Source organism: Mustelus asterias, chromosome 3, assembly GCF_964213995.1.
Source record: "Mustelus asterias chromosome 3, sMusAst1.hap1.1, whole genome shotgun sequence".
Classification (NCBI taxonomy): Eukaryota; Metazoa; Chordata; class Chondrichthyes; order Carcharhiniformes; family Triakidae; genus Mustelus; species Mustelus asterias.
Genome location: NC_135803.1, coordinates 137,092,574 through 137,114,972, shown reverse-complemented (window position 1 = coordinate 137,114,972; position 22,399 = coordinate 137,092,574). Strand labels below are relative to the sequence as shown.

At 42.9% G+C, this 22,399-nt stretch overlaps 1 protein-coding gene across 3 annotated transcripts in view; it reads left to right on the top strand.

Moving 5' to 3' along the window:
- slc6a1b (solute carrier family 6 member 1b) overlaps positions 1-22,060 on the top strand; it is a 47,423-nt gene extending 25,363 nt beyond the window's left edge. For 2 of the 3 annotated variants that reach the window (XM_078209732.1, XM_078209735.1), the window contains exons 13-15: positions 15,465-15,565; positions 17,338-17,505; positions 19,854-22,060. In XM_078209732.1, coding sequence (XP_078065858.1) covers positions 15,465-15,565; positions 17,338-17,505; positions 19,854-19,958 — 374 coding nt within the window. In that variant the 3' untranslated portion in view covers positions 19,959-22,060. The remainder of the gene's footprint in view (positions 1-15,464; positions 15,566-17,337; positions 17,506-19,853) is intronic. The other variant, XM_078209733.1, reaches the window with a different exon arrangement.
- The last annotated feature ends 339 nt before the right edge of the window (positions 22,061-22,399 follow it).

Sequence of the window (22,399 nt, the reverse complement as noted above, 5' to 3'; positions counted from 1 at the left end):
AAACTTTTATTATATTGGTTGACGTTATGTATCACAGTGTTGGATAATGCATAGTCCAGCATTGTGTCATATAGCGCTAAAGAGATTGATGTTACTGACATCTTAGAAGATAGTGCAAAGAATAATGACAGGATAAAAGAAGAATATGTAACAGTGACAGAGAAGAAGCCTTTATTCATCAGTTCAATAGTTTGCAAAGCTGCACAACCAACACGATCAATGTGAAATGAATTGTTGGGCAGTTCTCTGTCAAACTCAGGTCCAGTGAAAGTCTCCACACTATTTCTTCCAATTTGTCGATGTAACTGCATCTCGGCCCTGCATTCCTTTAACAAAGACTTGCAGGAGAAAGAAACGATCAGAAATGAAAGGATATAAAATCCCAAAGGATCATATGATAAATACAACAATGGCAAATGTTGATGATTATTCGACTTTATAACTTGAATTACATTGGATGACATCTACAGATTTGTAGCAATTTCCGATATGCCAATCTCACCACACCAATTGATCTCCCAATAAATGAATGCAAGAGTCACTTGGTGAAGAAAGTGTCGGTTATGCAGTCTGCCAAGTGTTGGAAATCCTAATTCCAAGTCTCAGATCGAAGCTCCTTTGTGTAATCTTACAGAAGATTGCTAAGTGAATGATTCTCTACAAAGAGGCAAGTCTGCATTAGAAAGTGAAGCTTCAAAGAAACGCTAAACAAGTGACAATATATTTACAATGTGACTATGAAGATTTAATTATGCTTCGGGGAAACAAATACACAAGAACCCAGGAGAGAGAAGCTGGAGTAGACCATACGTTGAGTACTCTAGGCCATTCAATGTGATCATGACTGATTTTGAAATTGAACTCCATTCCCCTGCCTGTTTCCCATATCGCTTAAATTCCTTGACGGACTAAAGATCTGCCTCTCCCAGCCTTAAATGTCTTCAACAAGGGAGCATCTCCAACCTTCCGGGGTAGACAATTTCAAAGAGTGAAGTAATTTCTCCTCATCTCAGTCATAAATGATTGACCCCCTTATCCTGAGACCATGTCACCATGTTCTAGATTCCCAGCCAAGGAAAACAGCCTTGCAATGTTGACCCTGTCAGGCTCATTCAAAATCCTATGTGTTTCAATGACATAAGCTCTCATTCTTCTAAACTCCAGAGGACATAGATCCAATTTACTCCGCCTCTCATCATAGGGCGACCCTGTCATCCCTGGAAATAATCTAGCAAAATAAATAGTTGATTCCCAATGAAAAATTGAATATGATGATGTAGCGGTGTGGATGTACATGAGAAGATTTTCCAAGCAATTAATCTGCTGAAATGGAGCAATGATTTTTCTTCCAAAGTGGATGCCAGTAAAATGGCAGAATCCAGCAAGTCCATCTCTGCTCGGAGATTACATCAATATCCATGTGTTGCTCACAGAAGACAATAGGCAATTTCTCTGTACAAGCTGTAGTGTAGAACATGCTAGGAAAAGATCTTCATCCATGTATAGGTAGAGGTTTACAGCATGGAAACAGGCCCTTCGGCCCAACTTGTCCATGCCGCCCTTTTTTTTATAAACCCCTAAACTAATCCCAATTGCCCGCATTTGGCCCATATCCCTCTATACCATTCTTACCCATGTAACTATCTAAATGCTTTTTAAAAGACAAAATTGTACCTGCTTGTTCCAGACACTCACCACCCTCTGTGTGAAAAAATTGCCCCTCTGGACACTTTTGTATCTCTCCCCTCTCACCTTAAACCTATGCCCTCTAGTTTTATTCTCCCCTACTTTTGGGAAAAGATATTGACTATCTAGCTGATCTGTGCCCCTCATTATTTTATAGAACTCTATAAGATCACCCCTCAGCTTCCTAGGCTCCAGAGAAAAAAGTCCCAGCCTATCCAGCCTCTCCTTATCCATCAAGCCCCGGTAGCATCCTAGTAAATCTTTTCTGCACTCTTTCTAGTTTAATAATATCCTTTCTATAATAGGGTGACCAGTGTTGCACACAGTATTCCAAGTGTGGCCTTACTAATGTCTTGTACAACTTCAACAAGACATCCCAACTCCTGTATTCAATGTTCTGACCGATGAAACCAAGCATGCCGAATGCCGTCTTCACCACTCTGTCCACTTGTGACTCCACTTTCAAGGAGCTATGAACATGTACCCCCAGATCTCTTTGTTCTGTAACTCTCCCCAGCGCCCTACCATTAACTGAGTAACTCCTGCCCTGGTTCAATCTACCAAAATGCATCACCTCACATTTGTCTAAATTAAACTCCATCTGCCATTCGTCAGCCCACTGGCCCAATTGATTAAGATCCCATTGCAATTGGAGATAGCTTTCTTCACTGTCCACTATGCCACCAATCTTAGTGTCATCTGCAAATTTACTCCTATATTGCCTCCTATATTCTCATCCAAATCATTAATATAAATGACAAATAACAGTGGACCCAGCACTGATGCCCGATGCCATCTGAAACATAGGAATATAGGAAATAGGAGCAATAGTAGACAAATTCAGCCCTTCAAATCTGCCCTGCCATTCAATCAGATCATGGCTGATCTCTCCCTGATCTCAAATCCACCTCCCCACCTGTTCCCTCATATCCCTTTTTATTAGAAATATATCTATCTCCTTCTTGAAACTATTGAATGATTCAGACCCCCCACACTATGGGGCAGCAATTTACACAGATTCACCACCCTCTGCGAGAAGTAGTTCCTCCTCATCTCAGTTTTAAGTCTACAGCCTTTCAACCTACACCTGTGACCTCTTGTTCTGGATTGCCCCATAAGAGGAAACATTTGGTCCACATTTACTTTATCAATCCCTTTTAAAATTTTATATACCCCGATCAGATCTCCTCTCATCCTTCTAAACTCCAGCCAGTACAAGCCCAAACTGTTTAATCTCTCCTCCTACATCAACCCCTTCCTCCCTGGAATCAATCTGGTGAACTCGCTATCCTGTGTAGACATATCCTAAATCCAAACTCAGTAGCCAAAAATAAATGAAGTCGATTCTCATAGGAACAGGAGTAGGCCATTCAGCCCCTCAGGTCTGTTCCAACATTCAAATAGATCACGGCTGTAGCTTGTAGAAGTACAATGTTGAAAGGATGGGTGATAGTGAGTGAGATAGTGAGTTCATTTCATATCTCTCTCCATTTTAATTTCCATTGAAGTCAAAATACAAAGAGATGCAAAGCAGGTTTCTGATTCAACCCCTCCTATTTTACACAATCACAATGTCAAGACCTACTCCGATATAAGCAATATCAGTCGTTAGCACTGCTGCCTCACAGCGCCAGGGATCCGGGTTCGATTCCTGGCTTGGTTCACTGTCTGTGTGGAGTTTGCACGTTCTCCCCATGTCTGCGAGGATTTCCTCCAGGTGCTCCGGTTTCCTCCCACGCACCAAAGATCTGCAGGTTAGGTGGATTGGCCATGCTAAATTGCCCCTTAGTGTCAGGGGGACCAGCTAGAGTAAATGTCTGGGGAAAGGGCTTGGGTGGGATTGTGGTCAGTACAGACTCGATGGGCCGAATGGCCTCCTTCTGCACTATAGGGATTCTATGACCCTGATTTCTTACACCAGAAGATTGGGAAAGCTTTAGATATCAGCATAGAATTACTAAAAATTGACAAAGAGGGAGAAATTGGAGTGTGAGACAAAACTAGCAAGAAATATAAAAACAGACAATAAAAGCTTCTACAAGTATACAAAAAGGAAGAGAGTAGCGAAAGTGAACATTGGTCCTTAGAGGGTGAGACTGAGCAATTAAGAATGCGATATGTGGAAATGGCAGAGGCTTTGAACAAGTATTTTGTATCCACCTTCACACAACATGACACAAAATGCATCCTAAACACAGTTGAAAATCAAGAGAAAATTGGAGGGAGGAACTTTGACTAATCACTGTCATAAGGGAAAAAGTAATGGGAATACCAATGGGACATGGAGCTGACAAACCGCCTGGACCTGATGGCCACCATCCTAGAGTCTTCACAGAAGTGACTGCAGAAAAAGAAGATGCTTTGGCTGTAATCTTCCAAACTTCCCTAGATTCTGGAAAGGCTCCAGTGGACTGGAAAACCGCAAATGAAACATCTCTGTTCAAGAAAGGACAGAGACAGAAAGCATGCAGAAATCATAGACCAGTTAGCCTGATGTCTGGCATTGGAAAAGTGATACTATCCATTATTAATGAGGATGTTGCAGGACATTTAGAAAATCATTATACAATCAAAGTCAATGAAGAGAAAATCATATTTGACAAACTTATTACAGTTATTTGAGGATACAACAAATAGAGTGGATAAGGGGGAACCATAGATGCACTGTATTTAGACTTCCAAAAGGCAACGGATAAGGTGCCCCATAGAAGATTGCCCAACATAAGAGCTTATGGGGTTAAAGTGATATACTACCATGGTTAGAGGATTAACTAATGAACAGGAAATGGGAGACAGGATTTTCTGCCCCCCCCCCCCCCCCGCCTCCCCACACTCCCAAACCCAGTGGCATGTTCTGCAGTAGCGATGTCAGCCAGCTACCAGCTATTTACCGGTGGCAGAATCTTCCAATCCTGCCTCTCTCAATGGATTTACCCATAGTTTGCACCCCCTGTCGCCGAAATCTGTAGCAGGGAGTCGCCATCGGTGGGACCAGAAGATCCCGCTGGCAGGAATGGCTGGGAAATTTCAGTAAGAAGTCTAACAACACCAGGTTAAAGTCCAACAGGTTTATTTGGTAACAAAAGCCACTAGCTTTCGGAACAGGCTGTTCCTTCGTCAGGTGGGTGGGAGTTCTGATCACAAACCGGGCACAAAGACACAAACTCAATTTACATGAATAATGATTGGAATGTGAGTCTTTACAGCTAATCAAGTCTTAAAGGTACAGACAATATAAGTGGAGGGGGCATTAAGCACAGATTAAAGAGATGTGTATTGTCTCCAGACAGGACAGCCAGTGAGATTTTGTACATCCAGGCAGGTTGTGGGGGTTACAGATAGACATGAACCCAATATCCCGGTTGAGGTCGTCCTCATGTGTGCGGAACCTGGCTATCAGTCTCTGCTCAGCAACTCTGCGCTGTCGTGTGTCGTGAAGGCCGCCTTGGAGAACGCTTACCCGGAGATCAGAGGCTGACTACCCACTCCCCAACAGGAAGAGAGCAGTCTTGCCTGGTGATTGTCGAGCGGTGTTCATTCATCCGTTGTCGTAGCGTCTGCATGGTTTCCCCAATGTACCATGCCTCAGGACATCCTTTTCTGCAGCGTAACAGGTAGACAATGTTGACCGAGTTGCAAGAGTATGTACCATGTACCTGGTGGATGGTGTTCTCGCGTGAGATGATGGCATCCGTGCCGATGATCCGGCATGTCTTGCAGAGGTTGCTGTGGCAGGATTGTGTGGTGCCGTGGTCACTGTTCTCCTGAAGGCTGGGTAGTTTGCTGCGGACAATGGTCTGTTTGAGGTTGTGCAGTTGTTTGAAGGCAAGAAGTAGGGGTGTGGGGATGGCCTTTGCGAGATGTTCGTCTTCATCAATGACATGTTGAATGCTCCGGAGGAGATGTCGTAGCTTCTCCGCTCTGGGGAAGTACTGGACGACGGAGGGTACTCTGTCCACCATGTCCCATGTTTGTCTTCTGAGGAGGTCGGTGCGGTTTTTCGCTGTGGCGCGTTGGAACTGTTGATCAATGAGTCGAGCGTCATATCCTGTTCTTATGAGGGCATCTTTCAGCGTCTGGAGGTGTCTGTTGCGATCCTCCTCACCCGAGCAGATCCTGTGTATACGGAGGGCTTGTCCGTAGGGGATGGCTTCTTCAACTTGTTTAGGGTGAAAGCTGGAGAAGTGGAGCATCGTGAGGTTATCCGTGGGCTTGCGGTACAGTGAGGTGCTGAGGTGACCGTCCTTAATGGAGATGCGTGTGTCCAAGAATGCAACCGATTCCGGAGAGTAGTCCATGGTGAGTCTGATGATGGGATGGAACTTGTTGATGTCATCATATAGTTGTTTCAGTGATTGTTCACCATGAGTCCAAAGGAAGAAAATGTCATTGATGTATCTAGTGTATAGCATCAGTTGAAGGTCATGTGCGGTGAAGAAGTCTTGTTCGAACCTGTGCATGAAGATGTTGGCATATTGAGGTGCGAATTTGGTCCCCATGGCTGTTCCATGTGTCTGGATAAAGAACTGGTCATTGATGGTGAAGACATTGTGGTCCAGGATGAAGCGGATGAGTTGTAAAATTGCATCTGGAAACTGGCAGTTGTCGGCGTTGAGTACTGAGGCAGTTGCAGCAATGCCATCATCGTGGGGGATGCTGGTGTAGAGTGCCGAGACATCCATTGTGACGAGGAGTGCTCCTGGTTCAACTGCTCCATGTGTGCTGAGTTTCTGTAGGAAGTCCGTAGTGTCGCGACAAAAGCTGGGGGTTCTTTGTACAATGGGTTTCAGGATGCCCTCGACATAGCCAGAGAGGTTCTCGCACATTGCCCGATGCGATGGGACGACTGGGTGTGTTAGCCTTGTGTATCTTCGGGAGGCAGTAGAGATCTCCAACGCGGGGAGTACGTGGGATGAGAGCACAAAGGGTGTTCTGAAGGTCCGGATCAAAAGTGTTGATCAGAGTGCTGAGTTGACGGGTGTGTTCTTTGGTCAGATCTGCGGGTAACCATCTGTAGTGTTTCTCGTTGTTCAGTTGTCGGTACACTTCTTTGCAGTAATCCGTTCTGTTCAGTATGACGATGCCCCTCCTTTGTCTGCTGGTTTGATGACAATGTTGCGGTTGGTCTTGAGAGCGCGAATGGGTTGCGTTGTGCTTGGGTAATGTTCAGGGCTGTCTTGTGAGTGCGGCTGCTGAATTTGGTGTTGACGCACCTCCTGATGGCTTGGGCATGCATGTCAAGTCGAGGGCAGCGGCCTTCCGGAGGAGTCCAATTCGACTCTTTCCTCTTTGGATGCACTGCGGATCTCTCTGTCGGCTGTTCCGGTTCATTGGCTGTCTCACTGTGTTCGTTGTTGGCCTCTTGGGGTTTGTGAAAGAACTCCTGCAGCCTCATTCGCTTGATGAATTCCTCTGTGTCTGCTGCGAGACTGATGGGGTCCATTTTGGTGGTGGGGCAAAAATTGAGCCCTCGGCTGAGAACTTCGATTTTATCTGGTTGAAGTGTGTAGTCCGACACGTTGACAATGGACTTCCCTGTAGTGGTACTGTTCCCTACTGTGGTACCGGGGGAGGCTTGGTTGCTGCTGGTGGTGATGCCGTGTTTCTCAAGTTTCCTGTTTTTGGTGTGCATGTAGATGGTGTAGTTCCTTTGTCTCGTCTGCTTGGCAGGGTTTCGCAGCTGGTCTGCGTCCTGAGCGCAAGTTGAGAATATGGATTCTATCTTGGTTTCCAGGCTGCGGCGTTTGCTGTAGAGCTGGTGTAGGAGGTGGTTGAGGAGTGTGAGAAAGGTGCGACGGCAAAGTCTCTCAGCGTAGTCTGTGTTATAGGTTGACCTGAGTGGGTTCGTGATCTGCAGTCCTTTCGGTATCTTGTCTGCTTTCTTGCATCTTTGTAGAAACTTGATGTCTGTGTTGATATGCGCGATCTTCTTGCAGATCCTCTCCACTTGGAGCCGGCAGTTGTTTCAGCCAGAGAGGCTAAATTTCAGCTGAGAGGCTCAGATAGTGCAACTCGTGGAGTGCCCCAAGGATCTGCGCTGGGGTCTCAATTATTAATTATCAATATTAATGATGTCCATGAAAGGACATATTGTACTGTAGCTAAATTTGCTGATAGATCGACAGTTAAGTAGGAAAGTAAGTTGGGAAGAGGATACTATAATGGGATATAGATAGGTTGAGTGAACAGACAAAAAATTAACAGATGGAATATAATGTGGTGAAAAATGTTGACTTTGGCAGGAAGAATAGAAAAGTATTATTTAAATCGAGGGAAACTGCAGAATGCTGCAGTACAGAGGGATCTGAGTGGCCCTGTGCATGAATCCAAAAAAAGTCAACATGCAGGTACAGCAAATAAGTAGAATGTTGACCTTTACTGCAAGGGGGATGGAGTTAGGGAGTCTTGCTAAAACTGTGCAGGGCATTGGTGAGACCATACCTAGAGTACTTTGTGCAGTTTTGATCACCTTACCTAAAGAAGGACATGCTTGCATTGGAGGCAGTTTAGAGAAGATTCACAGGTTGATTTCTGGAATGAAGGGGCTGTTGTATGAGAAAAGCTTGAGCTGATTGAGCCTATATTCATCTGAGTTTAGAAGAATGAAAGGTAATGTTACTGAAACGTATAAGATTCTAAGTGAACTTGGCAGGGTAGCTGCTCAGAGAATGTTTCCCCTATGGGGGAATCTAGAACGAGGGGCATAGTTTCAAAAGGAGGCCGAGACGTTGAGCGTCTTCAAGACAGAAATTGATAAATTCTTGATTTCTCGAGGAATTAAGGGCTATGGGGAGAGAGCGGGTAAATGGAGTTGAAATCAACCATGATTGAATGGTGGAGTGGACTCGATGGACCGAATGGCCTTACTTCCGCTCCTATGTCTTATGGTCTTATGGTCTTAAAATGAGTGATCTCCCATTGAAGAGAGAAAGGAAAAGGAATTGCTTCTTATATAGGGTTGTTAATGTTAGGAATTTTGTCCCCCTAGCAACCACTGGGGGGAGATTAATTTAATAAATTCAATGCTCAGTTAGACAAATCTTTGATTGGAAAGGAAGTAGGGGGTTATGAGGAAAAAGCAGGAAAGTGAAGTTAAGGCAACATCAGATCAGCCGTGATCTTGTAGACTGGCAACGCAGGTTTGAGAGGTTGATTAATAGCTTATTCCTGCTCCTATTTCTTATATTTTTATAAATTTGGCTTGTGCTCCCTGACTTTAGAAGGATCAGATGTCAATATGTTTTTAATAACACTATTAAGGTTTGTTAACATCAAATTCATTGATAAGGTTAAGAGAAACAGATGATGGGCATTAATTGTCTTTGAGCACAAATAAATAGGGGATAGCTGGGACACTGGGTTGTGTGGAAGGAGAGCTGTGAGACTTATCGACTGGGTAATCTAATGGAAGTATTTGAAATGATAATGGTATTCAGTAGGGTAAGATAGGGAGACATTGGTTCCTCTGGTGTGGGAATCCAGAACAAAAGGGCATAATCTTAAAACTGGAACTGGGCCAATCAGAAATGAAATCAAGAAGCGTTGTTTCATACAAAGGGACATCAAAATCTGGAACTCACTCCCCAAGAAGATACGGATGCTAAGTTAACCATAGTTTTCAGGCTTAAGTTAGATCAATTTCTATTCATTACAATATATCCAAGGATGTATAAACAAAGGCAGGTCAATGGGGCTGAGGTATATTTAGATCAGGAATTATCTAATAGTGCAGCAGAACAGATTTATGGGGCTGTACAGCCTATTTTTGTTCTTAGGTCAGCCGAGATACCAACATGTTTAAAATAAACAGGTTGTCACCACTGCTAAAAGAATGGAGAAAGAAGTTCAACACAATTACATTCTGCACTTGTACTCTGGAACTCCATGATACCAAGGCCATTAAAAACAAATTGCTTGAGGAGCATAAGTTCAAACAAAAATGCAACACTCCATGTTAGCTGACCTTAACATGACCAGAATCAGGTTCAACTGATGTTAACGGGGTGTCATACTGTGCAGCTAATAGCCGGATAATGGTAGCTTTTATATAATTGCAGGTCTAGGCTTGTATTCATGGAAATAGCATCAATATATAATGTTTCTATTAAATGCCCTGGTGCAGTTATCAAATTATTTCATTTATTTTGCTGTGTATGATGCCATCGGCAATCTTACATTGTAACAGAGGCAACCAGTTACTGATATCCATGTTATGTAGCTGGTGCAGCCATAAATGACAGATACAAGTGTCCTGCCTTCTGGTACTGTATATATACTTTATTTTAGGCTTTTTGCTCACCAAGAACGTTGTTTCAATGTTAATTGGCGCTCACTGCTTTTCAGATGTGCTTCGGCAGAACGGGGTGAGTTTTAATTTTGGTGAAAGAGCTATAAAAAGTAAGAGAGAACTCCCAGTAGACATTTGTCTCCAGTCCCATCTTTTAACATGGCAGATTTTAAACAGAGGGGGTAAATCTTACCAAAAAATGGCACAGTGTTGTTTCCGGCCCATTTTCTCTCCAGATCATATGACACTCTGCCTAAAAAAATCAAGGGGACGTGTTTCATGGCATCATCTAGGGTCTAAGGCCTCAACACGCCAGCAAAACCCAACTACATTGAGATAATGGTGCCATCTTTAACAGGAATAAACCTCTCACACTGCCCACCTCGGAGGTCTCAGGGGCTCACTGATTGGAGTTGGCACTTCTCTCCCCCCCGCTCCAATCATCAACCCATTTCCCCCTTCCTCATGATCATCGGCCCCATCATCCCCCACCACCGATCATTCCCCCCCACCCCCCACCCCCCCACCCTCCCCCCCCACCCTCTCCCCCCCCCCCCCCCAACTGCCCCCAGAGTCTGAGCCACTGTCTAGCCTGGCCCTGTCCCTCTCCCCCAGGGGCTATACTCACCTTTACACACACCCCTCCCCCCCACCCCACAAAACAGGTTCATGTCTAGGTGAATATCGGTAAGGGGGGAAAGCCCCGGAGAAAGTGCTCACTAATGACATGCTAATGTATCAAAATGAGCTCTCTGTGGACCCACAGTGTGTTTCACGCCATTCCACCGGCGAGGGTCTTGGAAGATTGGAACTCGGAAACTTGCCAGTGTGAATTGCGCTTCCCGGATTTTGAGCGTGCGCTACCGTTCCCGCAGACGGAGGGCACGGGCTCAAAATCACCCCCAGAATCTTCATTCTCCATTCATTACAACTCAACGTTCCCACTAGGATAAGTGAATATTCATAGCATCCAGAGAGTCAAACTTCAAATAACAACAGGATATGCTGGAAATGCTGTCAGGCATCGGCCTCTGTGGAGATGAGAAGTACACTCAATGTTTGGGATCAATGATCTTTTGTCAGAACTCATAGTGGGGGTCGGGGGGATTGCTTTTCATCATTTGTGTTTGATAAGACAAGTATGAGAGAAAGGCGAAAGCCAGTAGAAGAGAAAGAATGGGCTTACCCAGAAAAAGCGATACTACACAGAACTCACTTCTGAAACATGCATTTCCAAGAAATCAGGCAACATGATCCTAGTTGGCAACAGGACAAAACTGGCTTGTGACTGTCAGGAATTTGGAGGAAAGGAGAACTCTGGGAGAGACAGTTACAGCTGGGAGAGACAATCATGAAAAATAATTGAACAGATGAATTAACCAGTCATGATAGTTGGGAATGAAATTGACAAAATAAGGCAAGGTGAAATCTTCGGCTGAGGAAAAATTCTGAATGAGTGGAATACGATGAACAATCAGTAGCCAACCAGAAATGGTCAACACCATTATTTATCTGCGATAACAATCAGGCAAAATGAGAGTTCAGACATGGAACGATGAAACAATGAAATATTGTGGGATGGCCGTTGGATTTCCCTCCAGCAACACTCAGCGAGGTGACCTGAATTATTTTCCATTGTATTAAAATTAGGAAACCTTTAAATTAACAATGAAGAATCAAGCAATGATCTGACGATTTCACCCAAAGATCTCGTGAAAAATGTCCTCAGAGTTTCAGCCGATTAATATTTTGTTATGGAACATCGAATCATGATGGTCTACATTTTCATGGAGTTGTCTATCACACGTAGAATTACCCAGCATCTACTTTTGGAAATCCCAGGATTTTTAACTGTATGGCACGATCCTGCTTTAACTTCTTATCCTTCTTACCTTTAAATAATAATGATGTCACTAATTCAGTTAATTGGAAAAGATGCTGCCACTTGCTGCAGACTTGCAGAGGAACAATCAGAAGTCCGTCAAGCATGACATCCATTTGAATCTACTTTTACAAAAGGACATTTAAAGAATAAATTTTCAGTTGGTTTTAGAATCAGCATCATCTCCTGTGGACTCTCTCAGGCATTTTTCTGTATTTTCCTATGCATCGGGGAAAAACCCAACAGAAAGATATGGTATGATTGTGAAATACTTTGCCCATCAAGGCTAGAATATCTGGTAGACTTTTTTTTATTCATTTGTGGGACATGGGCATTGCTGGCTGTCCAGCATTTATTGCCCATCCCTAGTTGCCCTTGGAGGGCAGTTGAGAGTCAACCACATTGCTGTGGCTCTGGAGTCACATATAGGTCAGACCAGGTAAGGATGGCAGATTTCCTTCCCCTAAGGACATTAGTAAACCAGATGGGTTTTTCCTGACAATCAACAAAGATTTCATAGTCATCAGCAGATTCTTAATTTCAGATTTTTTATATCAAATTTAAATTCCACCACCTGCCATGGTGGGATTTGAACCGGGGTCCCCAGAACATTAGCTCAATTTGTTTAAAGATTTCCTAGTAAAGAAGATTTCAATATTGCTGGAAAAAAAGAGTAAGAAGACCCACAACACTAGGTTAAAGTCCAACAGGTTCATTTGGAATCACGAGCTTTCTTCGTGATTCCAAATAAACCTGTCGGACTTTAACCTGGTGTTGTGAGACTTCTTACTGTGCCCACCCCAGTCTAACATCGGCATCGCCACATCATGGAAAAAAAAGAGACATACTATCACAGCTTTTCATCTTGTGTTCATCCAGGGCAGATACACAAAAATACCAAATCTCAGAGTCAAGAAGAATTTATACTGCATGAGAAGAAAGTGGTAATTGGTTGGCAAGTGCATTCTGATTGGTAGAGATGTTGCCATAGAGAATGCATCAGGGAACAGTTAACTGTCAAACCTTTGTTTAAATTCAAGCCAGGTAGGTTGGCTTTGATTGGTCAAGGCATTTTCATGGGGAATGAACCAGGAAATGGCAGTCCCCCGAGCTTTTGCTTAGTTGAAAAATGTGCAATGCATGGTTATGTTCTTTCTGTTTGCAAAGGACAGGGTCCTGTATATGAATATGTAGTTTCACACATGCATTAGTGAGCCACACGACAAGATAACCTTAAATTGGTTATTGGTGTAGTTCTTAGCACAATCACAGGTGCTAGAAGTTACATATATACACACACAGGGCACTGTACTTTGCAAACAAAAGGAACATGACCACACATTGTGCTTTTTTCAACTAAACAAAAGCTTGGGGAGCAACTATTCTCTGCTTCATTCCCCGGTGTGCCTTGGCCAATTAAGAGTTGACTTGCCTGGCTTGAGCTTAAGCAAAAGCTTGGCAGGTAGCTGCTCTACATGCATTCTCCATGACAATGCCCCTATCAAACCAATCAGCCCCCTCTTCTCATGCAGTTGTTCCCTTTGAGATTTGATATTCTTGTGAATCCATCCTGATGAGTGCAAGGTGAAAAACTTCAACAGCATGTCTCTTTTTTCAGCAATACTCACGTTCTGTACTGTCAAGCGACACAAAAAAGACTTCCTGACACTCAGAAGGAGATTCCGACGAGGCCCAATGAGAGATTAAAGATAAAAAAATGCTAGCACTGTCTCTCCAGCAGTGACATAGGAGAGATATGTCTTTGTTCGATGACAGAAAGGTCAAGGGTGCAGCGGAGAGAAATTGCACGACCAGAGGGCAATATAAATTCCACCAGCAATAATCAATTCTAGCTGATGGAAACTCAGTGAAGATCTGAGAGAGGGGGAGAAGCTGCTATGCAAAAGGACTATGTATCAAACCAGAAGACTATTGAAAGCAATAGCTGAGCAGAAACAGGGCAAACGTACAAAGAATAATAGATAATTCATCAGAAAAATGTGTCACCGGTTGTAATTGTAAAATGATCACAGTGCATTTGTCATTAGGGAACTGAGAAATACAATTTGTCCCATTCACAAGTTAACCAGAAATAGAAATGACAAATGCATATTGTTCCAAAATAATCAATTGAGAAAGGTTAACCTACTTGTTATATATGACGAGCATACATACACCAAATAAAACCCAGAGTCAGTGCAAGATACTTCTGACACTTAGGCCCGACAGAAATATATGGGGCTAAGTTTTACCCAAAAATGGTGGAGTGTTGTTTCCGGCGAGGAAACCGATGTGTTTCACTCCAGAGAAAGACTTCAGTTTTTGTTCCAGATCTTGTGACACCGCCAAAAAAAATCAAGGGGGTGCATTTCACCTGCTGGGGGGGGAGGTGCTCCCCGATCATAACCTAAGTAAACCATCCCCCCAACCCACCGTGGAGGTCTCAGGGGCTCTCTCCATCCCCCGGATCATCTGCTCTTCCCCCACCACCAGTCATCAGCCCCTTCCCCTCGTCCAATCGTCAGCCTTTTCCTCCCAATCCAGATCATCGGACCTTCCCTCCTCCAGTCATCAGCCCCTTCTGTCCACCCCTACAGTCTGAGCTGACACCCCCCTTCCTCCAACCACACACTCCACCCTCCATCAAACCCTCCCACCACCATCGGCCATCACTAGCATCCCCAGCTGCCCCGTCCACTCCCAGCCCCATCACATCTAAATGAATCCTGTCCCCGCTTCAGGCTCCCACTGGGGCCAACCTGGGGCCAACCTGGCATTGTATCAACCTGGCAATGCCAACCTGTGCCGAGGGGCATTGCCAAACCTTTGCCTGGCCATGCCCCTGTCTCCTGGGGGCTATACTTCCCTTTGCGCCCCTGGGGAGACCCCCACAACAGGTTCATGTCTGTGTGAACCTGTTGTAACCTGCCGCTGTCAATATATGGCAGGGATCAAGATCTAGTGAGGGGGCAGGTTAATAAGATTTAAATTCATTCAAATTAATATACAGCAAGTTCATGTCTGTTATGAGCGTGAGCCTGATGATGTCGCCAGCGAGGGGCGGGGAAGATCCTAAATCGAGAACTTGCTGGCGAGAATTGCGATTTCCGGATCTTGAGCCGCTGTCAGCATTCGCTAGGACGGCGAGTGTGGGCTCAAGATTGTCCCATTACATTTAACCTGTACAATTTACAAATCCCATCTGTTCTCAGTATGCCATTAATCTATATTGATTTGTCCACAATGCTTTCAGACTGGCCAGCAATACATGGTGTACCATAAAACATGTGGAAATGTACCTACTTAGTGTTCAGTTCACCTCTTCATTAATCCGCACTGTGGGGAAAAAACACGTTGGCAGTATTGTATTCAGTTGAAGAATATTTTATAACATTTTCAGCGTATTAATTTAAACATTGCCTCTGACCTCCACGCGGAAATATTTTATATATTCAACAAGTTAATAATAAATTAGTTTACTGAATTATTGCACTCTATTTAAATAGTGCTGCATGCAGTGGTGTCAATCGGGATGTGAATGTGTTTCATATATTTTCATTTCCTTATTTGGTATGTGAATACCAGTAAATTGTTGTCTTCTTCTTTCAGGAGTGAACAGGTTCTTTGATAATATCGGGGAGATGGTTGGCAGCAAACCTTGTCTCTGGTGGAAGCTTTGCTGGTCCATTTTCACTCCAATTGTTGTGGGGGTAAGGAAGAGTGTGCATACACAAAATATCTTGGTGTCAAAGGGATTACTTGTTAGTCCAAACAAACTGTAATGCGTTCCATTACAAGCATCAGAAAAGTAACTGTACAAATCAGTCAAAAGGTCCGTGACGTCAAGTTGCTAAGTTTCTCAGGTTGGGCTCACTTGCTGGAAGGGCTGACAGCAGCCTACACCATGGAATTTTCAGGTCTTGCTGGGTTGGGAATGGAGGTAAGTGAGGATGGAAAATAATGGCACTGGTAGACTGGTGGTCGGGTTTCCCGATGCTCCTTCCTGGATTGGGGAAGATGGTCCCGGAAGCCTGCCTGATCCATTACAAAGGCCCCCATCGATGCACAGTGGTATCAATGTGTACCTTCCTACAAGATGCAGTGTACCAATTCAGCAAGCCTCCTTCAACAATGCCTTCCTAACCTGTGACCTCTACCACCTCGAAAGACAAGGGCAGTAGATGCATGGGAACACCACTACATACAAGTTCCCCTTGAAGCCACACACCATCTTGGCTCGGAACTATATCGCCATTCCTTCACTGTCGCTGGGACAAATATAATTAGTTAAATAATTACAATAACAATCATTACCTCCTTGCCTTCAATCTCCCTGTTCTGCCTGGCCTCTACACTGAGTTACAGCCTATCAAGGTTGGCTGCCAGGGTGAGATTTGAGAAAGGTAAAGTCACCAATTAATCAGACAATTAAAGCAACGTACATCCGATAGATCCAAAGAGTTTTGGGTTACGCATAAGAGAAAAAAGGAGAGATTCAGCAAAAAATGGAAAGAGAAAGAAAGTTGAAGATACAACAATTGGAGAGAGTGTGTAAGAGGCATGTAGAATGAATAGAGGTAAAGTTGCTTGTGAGCATTGACAAATTGTTTCCAATCTAAATGAAAATTAGGCAGCGTGTAAAACATTCTGGAAATTTTCTGTTGCCCATTTTGCCCTTCTACTCAGGCTAAAGTCCAACCCCAGAGAGTGGGAGACAAACACAGACACAGTCACACAAACAAGCGAAAGATTTGTTTTTTATTTTTTTGTGAATTATATCACAGAAGATCAACAAATATACACAAATGTTATTTAACATCCAATGTCTAACAATCTTAACACAAATTTCCTCTTCAAAGTCAGTTTAGCTGAGCCTTTGTTTCCTTTCTGATGCAAAATGAATGCAAAAGCCCAGGCTGACAATCCAGCGCCGTAGCAAGGGAGTGCAGCACTGTTGGAGGTGCATTCTTTGGGTAAAATATTAAACTGAGCCCTGTCTGCTCTCTCCCATGTGGATGTAAAAGACCCCACGGCTCTATTTCAAAAAAGAGCAGAGGAATTCTCAACAATGACCAATATTTATGCCTCGATCAACATCACATTTATCATGTTTGGTCATTAGCACATTTCTGTCTTAGGGAGTTTCCTGTGCACAAATAGGCAACATTTTCCACATTACAACAGTGACTATGGACGGAAAAACCAGAGAAACCCGCCCGAGGTCAATGGACCTTTCCATGGTCGGTAAAATTTCAGCTTATGTTTCAAAAGTTCTTCATTAGATCTAAAGCACGTGAGGGCATCTTGTAATAATGAAAGGCACGAGTCTTTCTTTTAGTTTCCTCTAGGATTTTGCTGAAACTTGCCCATATAACAGCACCAACTATACGTTAAAGAAATGCATTTTATGTGATTGTTTTGAGATGTTCTTGCAGGGTTAAATAAAACAGAATATAAATTCTCAGAATTTCTTCATTTCCAGGGCGTATTTCTCTTCAGTGCAATTCAAATGACACCGCTTAAGATGGGGAGTTATGTTTTCCCCAAGTGGGGCCAAGGTGTGGGCTGGTTTATGGCCTTATCGTCCATGATATTGATTCCTGGCTACATGGGTTACCTGTTCCTCACTTCAAAGGGCTCTTTAAAACAGGTAAGTGCGAACAGTTGGCAAGCTACACTTGATCAGTTTATGGTGACCTAACTCCGGCAACGTAACCAGGATCCAATCAGTTAGAAGTGCATCCAAATGGATTGGGAAAAAGTACAAAAGCAAAATGCCGCAGATGCTGGAATCTTGAACTAAAACAGAAAATGCTGGAAATACGCTGCAGGTCAGGTAGCATCTGCGGTGATGGAAACCCACGTGGGTGGGATTTTCAGTGCCCCCTGCTGTGTGTTTGGCGGCGGCGGAGACAGCAAGCCACTGGCTGCCGGGCTATCAATGGGGTTTCCCACTGTTTGCTCTCTCCGCTGCTGGCATTGCCCTCGGCAAGATTGGAAAATCCCATCAGTAGGAATGGCCAGAAAGTCTCACCCAGTGATTTGATTTGATTTGATTTATTATTGTCACATGTATTAGCATACAGTGAAAAGTATTGTTTCTTGTGCGCTATACAGACGAAGCATAGAGGAGGAAAGGAGAGAGTGCAGAATGTAATGTTACAGTCATAACTAAGGTGTAGGGAAGGATCAACTTAATGCAAGGTAGGTCCATTCAAAAGTCTGATGGCAGCAGGGAAGAAGCTGTTCTTGAGTCAGTTGGTACGTGACCTCGGACTTTTGTATTTTTTTTCCCGACGGAAGAAGTTGGGAGAGAGAATGTCCGGGGTGCGTGGGGTCCTTAATTATGCTGGCTGCTTTGCCAAGGCAGCGGGAAGTGTAGACAGAGTCAATGGATGGGAGACTGGTTTGCATGATGGATTAGGCTACATTCACGACCTTTTGCAGTTTCTTGCGGTCTTGGGCAGAGCAGGAGCAAGCAGAAAGAATGCTTTCTGTGGTGCATCTGTAAAAGTTGGTGAGAGTCCTAGCTGACATGCCAAATTTCCTTAGTCTTTTGAGAAAGTAGAGGTGTTGGTGGGCTTTCTTAACTATAGTGTTGGCATGGGGGGACCAGGACAGGTTGTTGGTGATCTGGACACCTAAAAACCTGAAGCTCCCGACCCTTTCTACTTCATCCCCGTGGATTATGTTGATGATCTTTTATCAGAATGGGAAAATTATGGGAGAATTTCTCGCTGGGCTATAAATACGACACAAGCATCTATGAATTTTATCCTTGTAGCAATTGACTGTCATATTTATAAAACTTACGTACGTTGCTGGCTTCCTTGTCCCTATGACCAGAGAAAACTGTAAACCTCATGTCTCCCAAGGTCTCTAACTCACCCATATTTAGCGTGACAAACACTTCAGTAACAGGAGGAAATCTAGAAGGAGTACTTTGAACACAATGTAATTCCACCTTCTTACGATGAAATAGATGAGAAATTTGTGCAAAGCACGGTGTCACAGTGGTTAGCACTGCTGCCTCACAGGACCAGGGACCTGGGTTCAATTCCGGCCTCGGGTGCCTGTCTGCATGGAGTTTGCACATTCTCCTCATGTCTGAGTGGGTTTCCTCCGGGTGCTCCGGTTTCCTCCCACACTCCAAAGATATGTGGGTTAGGTTGATTGGCCATGCTAAATTCTAAATTGGCCATGCTAAATAGTGTGAGGGGGACTAGCGAGGATAAATGCATGGGGTTACAGGGATAGAGCCTGGATGTGATTGTGGTCGGTGTAGACTCGATGGGCCGAATAGCCTGCTTCTGCACTGTATGGATTCTATGAATACCTGATAGGGATTTTATTTTTCAGTCATTCACTTGCATGGCCTCAGAGATTTGACCTTTGAAATCTCCATTCATATACATTATCTGATTATGTCAATTTCAAGGGTGCAATATCTTCATTCACTTGCATATCAACGGTCCCTGTAGTCTGGTCCAAAGTCAATGTTGAGCTGCCCGAGGCTAAGAAATTTGAGATTCATGGGCATTTCTGTAACCTCAGAAATGCAACATTTCCCTGGTTCGATTGCCACTAGATGGTCATCAAAGCCAGTTCAGAACATCAATTTTCATTTAACTGTATTAAGTATTTCAGGGCACCATCATTATTTGTCACCTGAATGAGTCAAGATGCAAATGGAATCTAAAATGAATGCTATCTCTCCTGGCAGCAATGAAATAGGTTCTTCATTTTATTTTGAATTATACACACGGTGAAGTTCATCATATTCAAAATATCCCATCCAAGTTTTTTTTATCATTTAAATATAAAAATTGCTTAGAAGAAAGGTTTGACTTGCGCTTCTGTTAGCTATAGCTTTAGGCTTTTCTAAAAGAATTATTACTCTTGACTTGAGGTTAGTTCATAATATATTCTAGCATTTTCATTATTATCTATATTCCATGCCCTTAAATGCGTTTTTACCTTTATGCTTTTGATTTATAGCGTCTCCGACTTATGACTCAACCAACTGAGGACACAAAATGCCGGGAGAATGGGCCAGAGCAACCCGAGCATGGCAACACTCCAAGTGATGAAGCCTATATGTAGATTATTTATTAAATATAAGATACTAACACTGCCCAGAAAATGAATCTTTCACCGGTTGATCGAGACCAAGGACTGTAGTTACATTATTGTGCACCTACCTCCTATCACAAGTATATGATCAATAGTTATACAAGGCTATAAACCTTTGTTGATGGACATCAGTAAAACACTTTAACAAAAAAAAAGTTTCAGATCAAGTTTTGATAACAATGTAATTTTGGCAAAGAACCATCAATAGAGGCAGACTGTTAGCATTTTTTAAACTATAGTTTTCTCTTTCAAAGAGCTGGCGCAGGCATGATGGGCCAAATGGCTTCCTTCTGTGCTGTAAGTCTCTTTGAGTTTATGATCATGTAGACGTGATTGGGAGTCACCGACTTATTTTATACACGTCAACATACTCAGTCTGTCAAGTTTATAGCACTAAAGGCCATTAATCAAAATTATGGTTTTGCAATAAAATTATAGAATTTTCTTACCTACTCTTTAATAGTCCTGTCACACTTTCCAGGAGTCTACTTAATTTTCTTCCTGTAACTCCTACACTCCCATAGTGGATTCTACAATCCATGGGAATCCACTGTCCACCTGGCATCCGTTTTTCAGCCCTGTATCCACATATCTATTCCACTTCCAGGTCCACCCAAGTCCCATTGTCTGATGTCAATATGGAATTCGTTATTTTTCCAGTGATACTACAGGGCAGAATAAATGGAAAGATACTCTTTTCCTTATTGTTAATAAAATGCTACAATTTAAAATAGTGTCCAAAATAATCCCAACCTTAAACAAGGTCGATTTGCTGTCTCTCAATGAAGAATGAGTAGAGAAAGCACTTATGGTAGTGACAATTGACAGCACATGCCATATAGATTGCAGCAAGGAGCAGAGATTTAGAGGAAAGGCTGGTGAAAAAGGAGGAATGAGAGGCAGGTGTAAGCAGTCTGGGATACGAACAAAATGATGACGCAGAGGCATGGGGCATGAGATATGATACTTAGGGTCGGAGAAGGAAAGAGAGGCGTGCAGATTTGAGGTTGGGTTCCTTAACGTCACTCTGGCTTCCCCAGAACTTTGCTCATAAAAGGTTGGAACTTTTTCTTCTGAAGTCACTTGTTCATTTTCCTAAGCTTCAATGCTCAACTATCTCTAACCAAACTACCACTTGATCCCAAAGCCAACTCATTAGCATTGAAACCCAACTCTGACTAACTAATTCCACGAGTACACCAAATCCTCATTTTCTTTGTTTTCAAACACCCTCTGGTCGAGAACAGCCATTATATCTCGGTTAGGTCAGCATTTGAATATATTTAAATATTTGTATAAACATTTATTCACTCGAACATTACCTTCGGTTTCAGTTAGTATAGAGAAAGTAGTTGCAGCAAATATTTTGGAATTGCTATATTTGAAGATCCGGATCCGGGCATTAACAGTGTACCTTATACCCCCAGGGAGTGGTAAATGACTATTGATTTCATTATATCATGTAGCAGCAGTAGATCAACGCAGTGCTTCAACTATTTTCTACTTTGAGACAGACATCAGCTTGTGTCTATGGCAGCTACGCAAATGTGACAGGGAAACAGAACCATGGAAGAAAATTTAGTATATTGTACAATGTATTCCAATAAAAGCATAGAAAGTACATGTGCATTGATTAAACATTGGTTGCTTTTAAAAAACAAAACTATTACAACTATATATGTCAAGATGTTGTTGTATAGCAGTGTGTAAAAATTAAGTATAAATGTCTGCATCTTATTTAACGTAGATTTGTCAAATAAAATAACAATTCTTCCATCATAGACCTTAACACTGCAATAACTCTTAACACAGACACATAATTAAAGTGTTATTCTTTCAACATCAGCTATGTATTTAATTTGTATAAAATATATTCAATATATAATGGGTCTAGTAAAGAGAGTATTGTTTTGTAGATTTATAAATGTTAAATCGATCAAATGTACAGTTTTCAACGTATATATTAAATGGTGTAGTTAAGTTCTAAATGGTGTTATTGATACCAGGGCATGATTATCATATATATGTTGTCAATTTTTTGGAAAGCAAATAAAAACTTTATCTTACACTGTAATTACATGGAAGTATACCTATGTTAAAGATCTGTTTAGTATCCTTTCATGGAGCTAAGCAATAAAGTGGAATATTTTCTGCAGCCAATATACTAGGATCAAAGTCAATTCTCGATCGCGTTACATCATACCTGTGCTATAGTTGACATTTGCAGTAGGGTGGCACAATCAGTAGTTAGTGATTAGCACTGCTGCCTCACAGCACCAGGGACCCGGGTTCAATTCTGGCCTTGGGTGAGTGTCTGTCTGGAGTTTGTACGTTCTTCCCGTGTCTGTGTGGGTTTCCTCCGGGTGCTCTGGTTTCCTCCCACACTCCAAAGATGTATGAGTTAGGTTGAT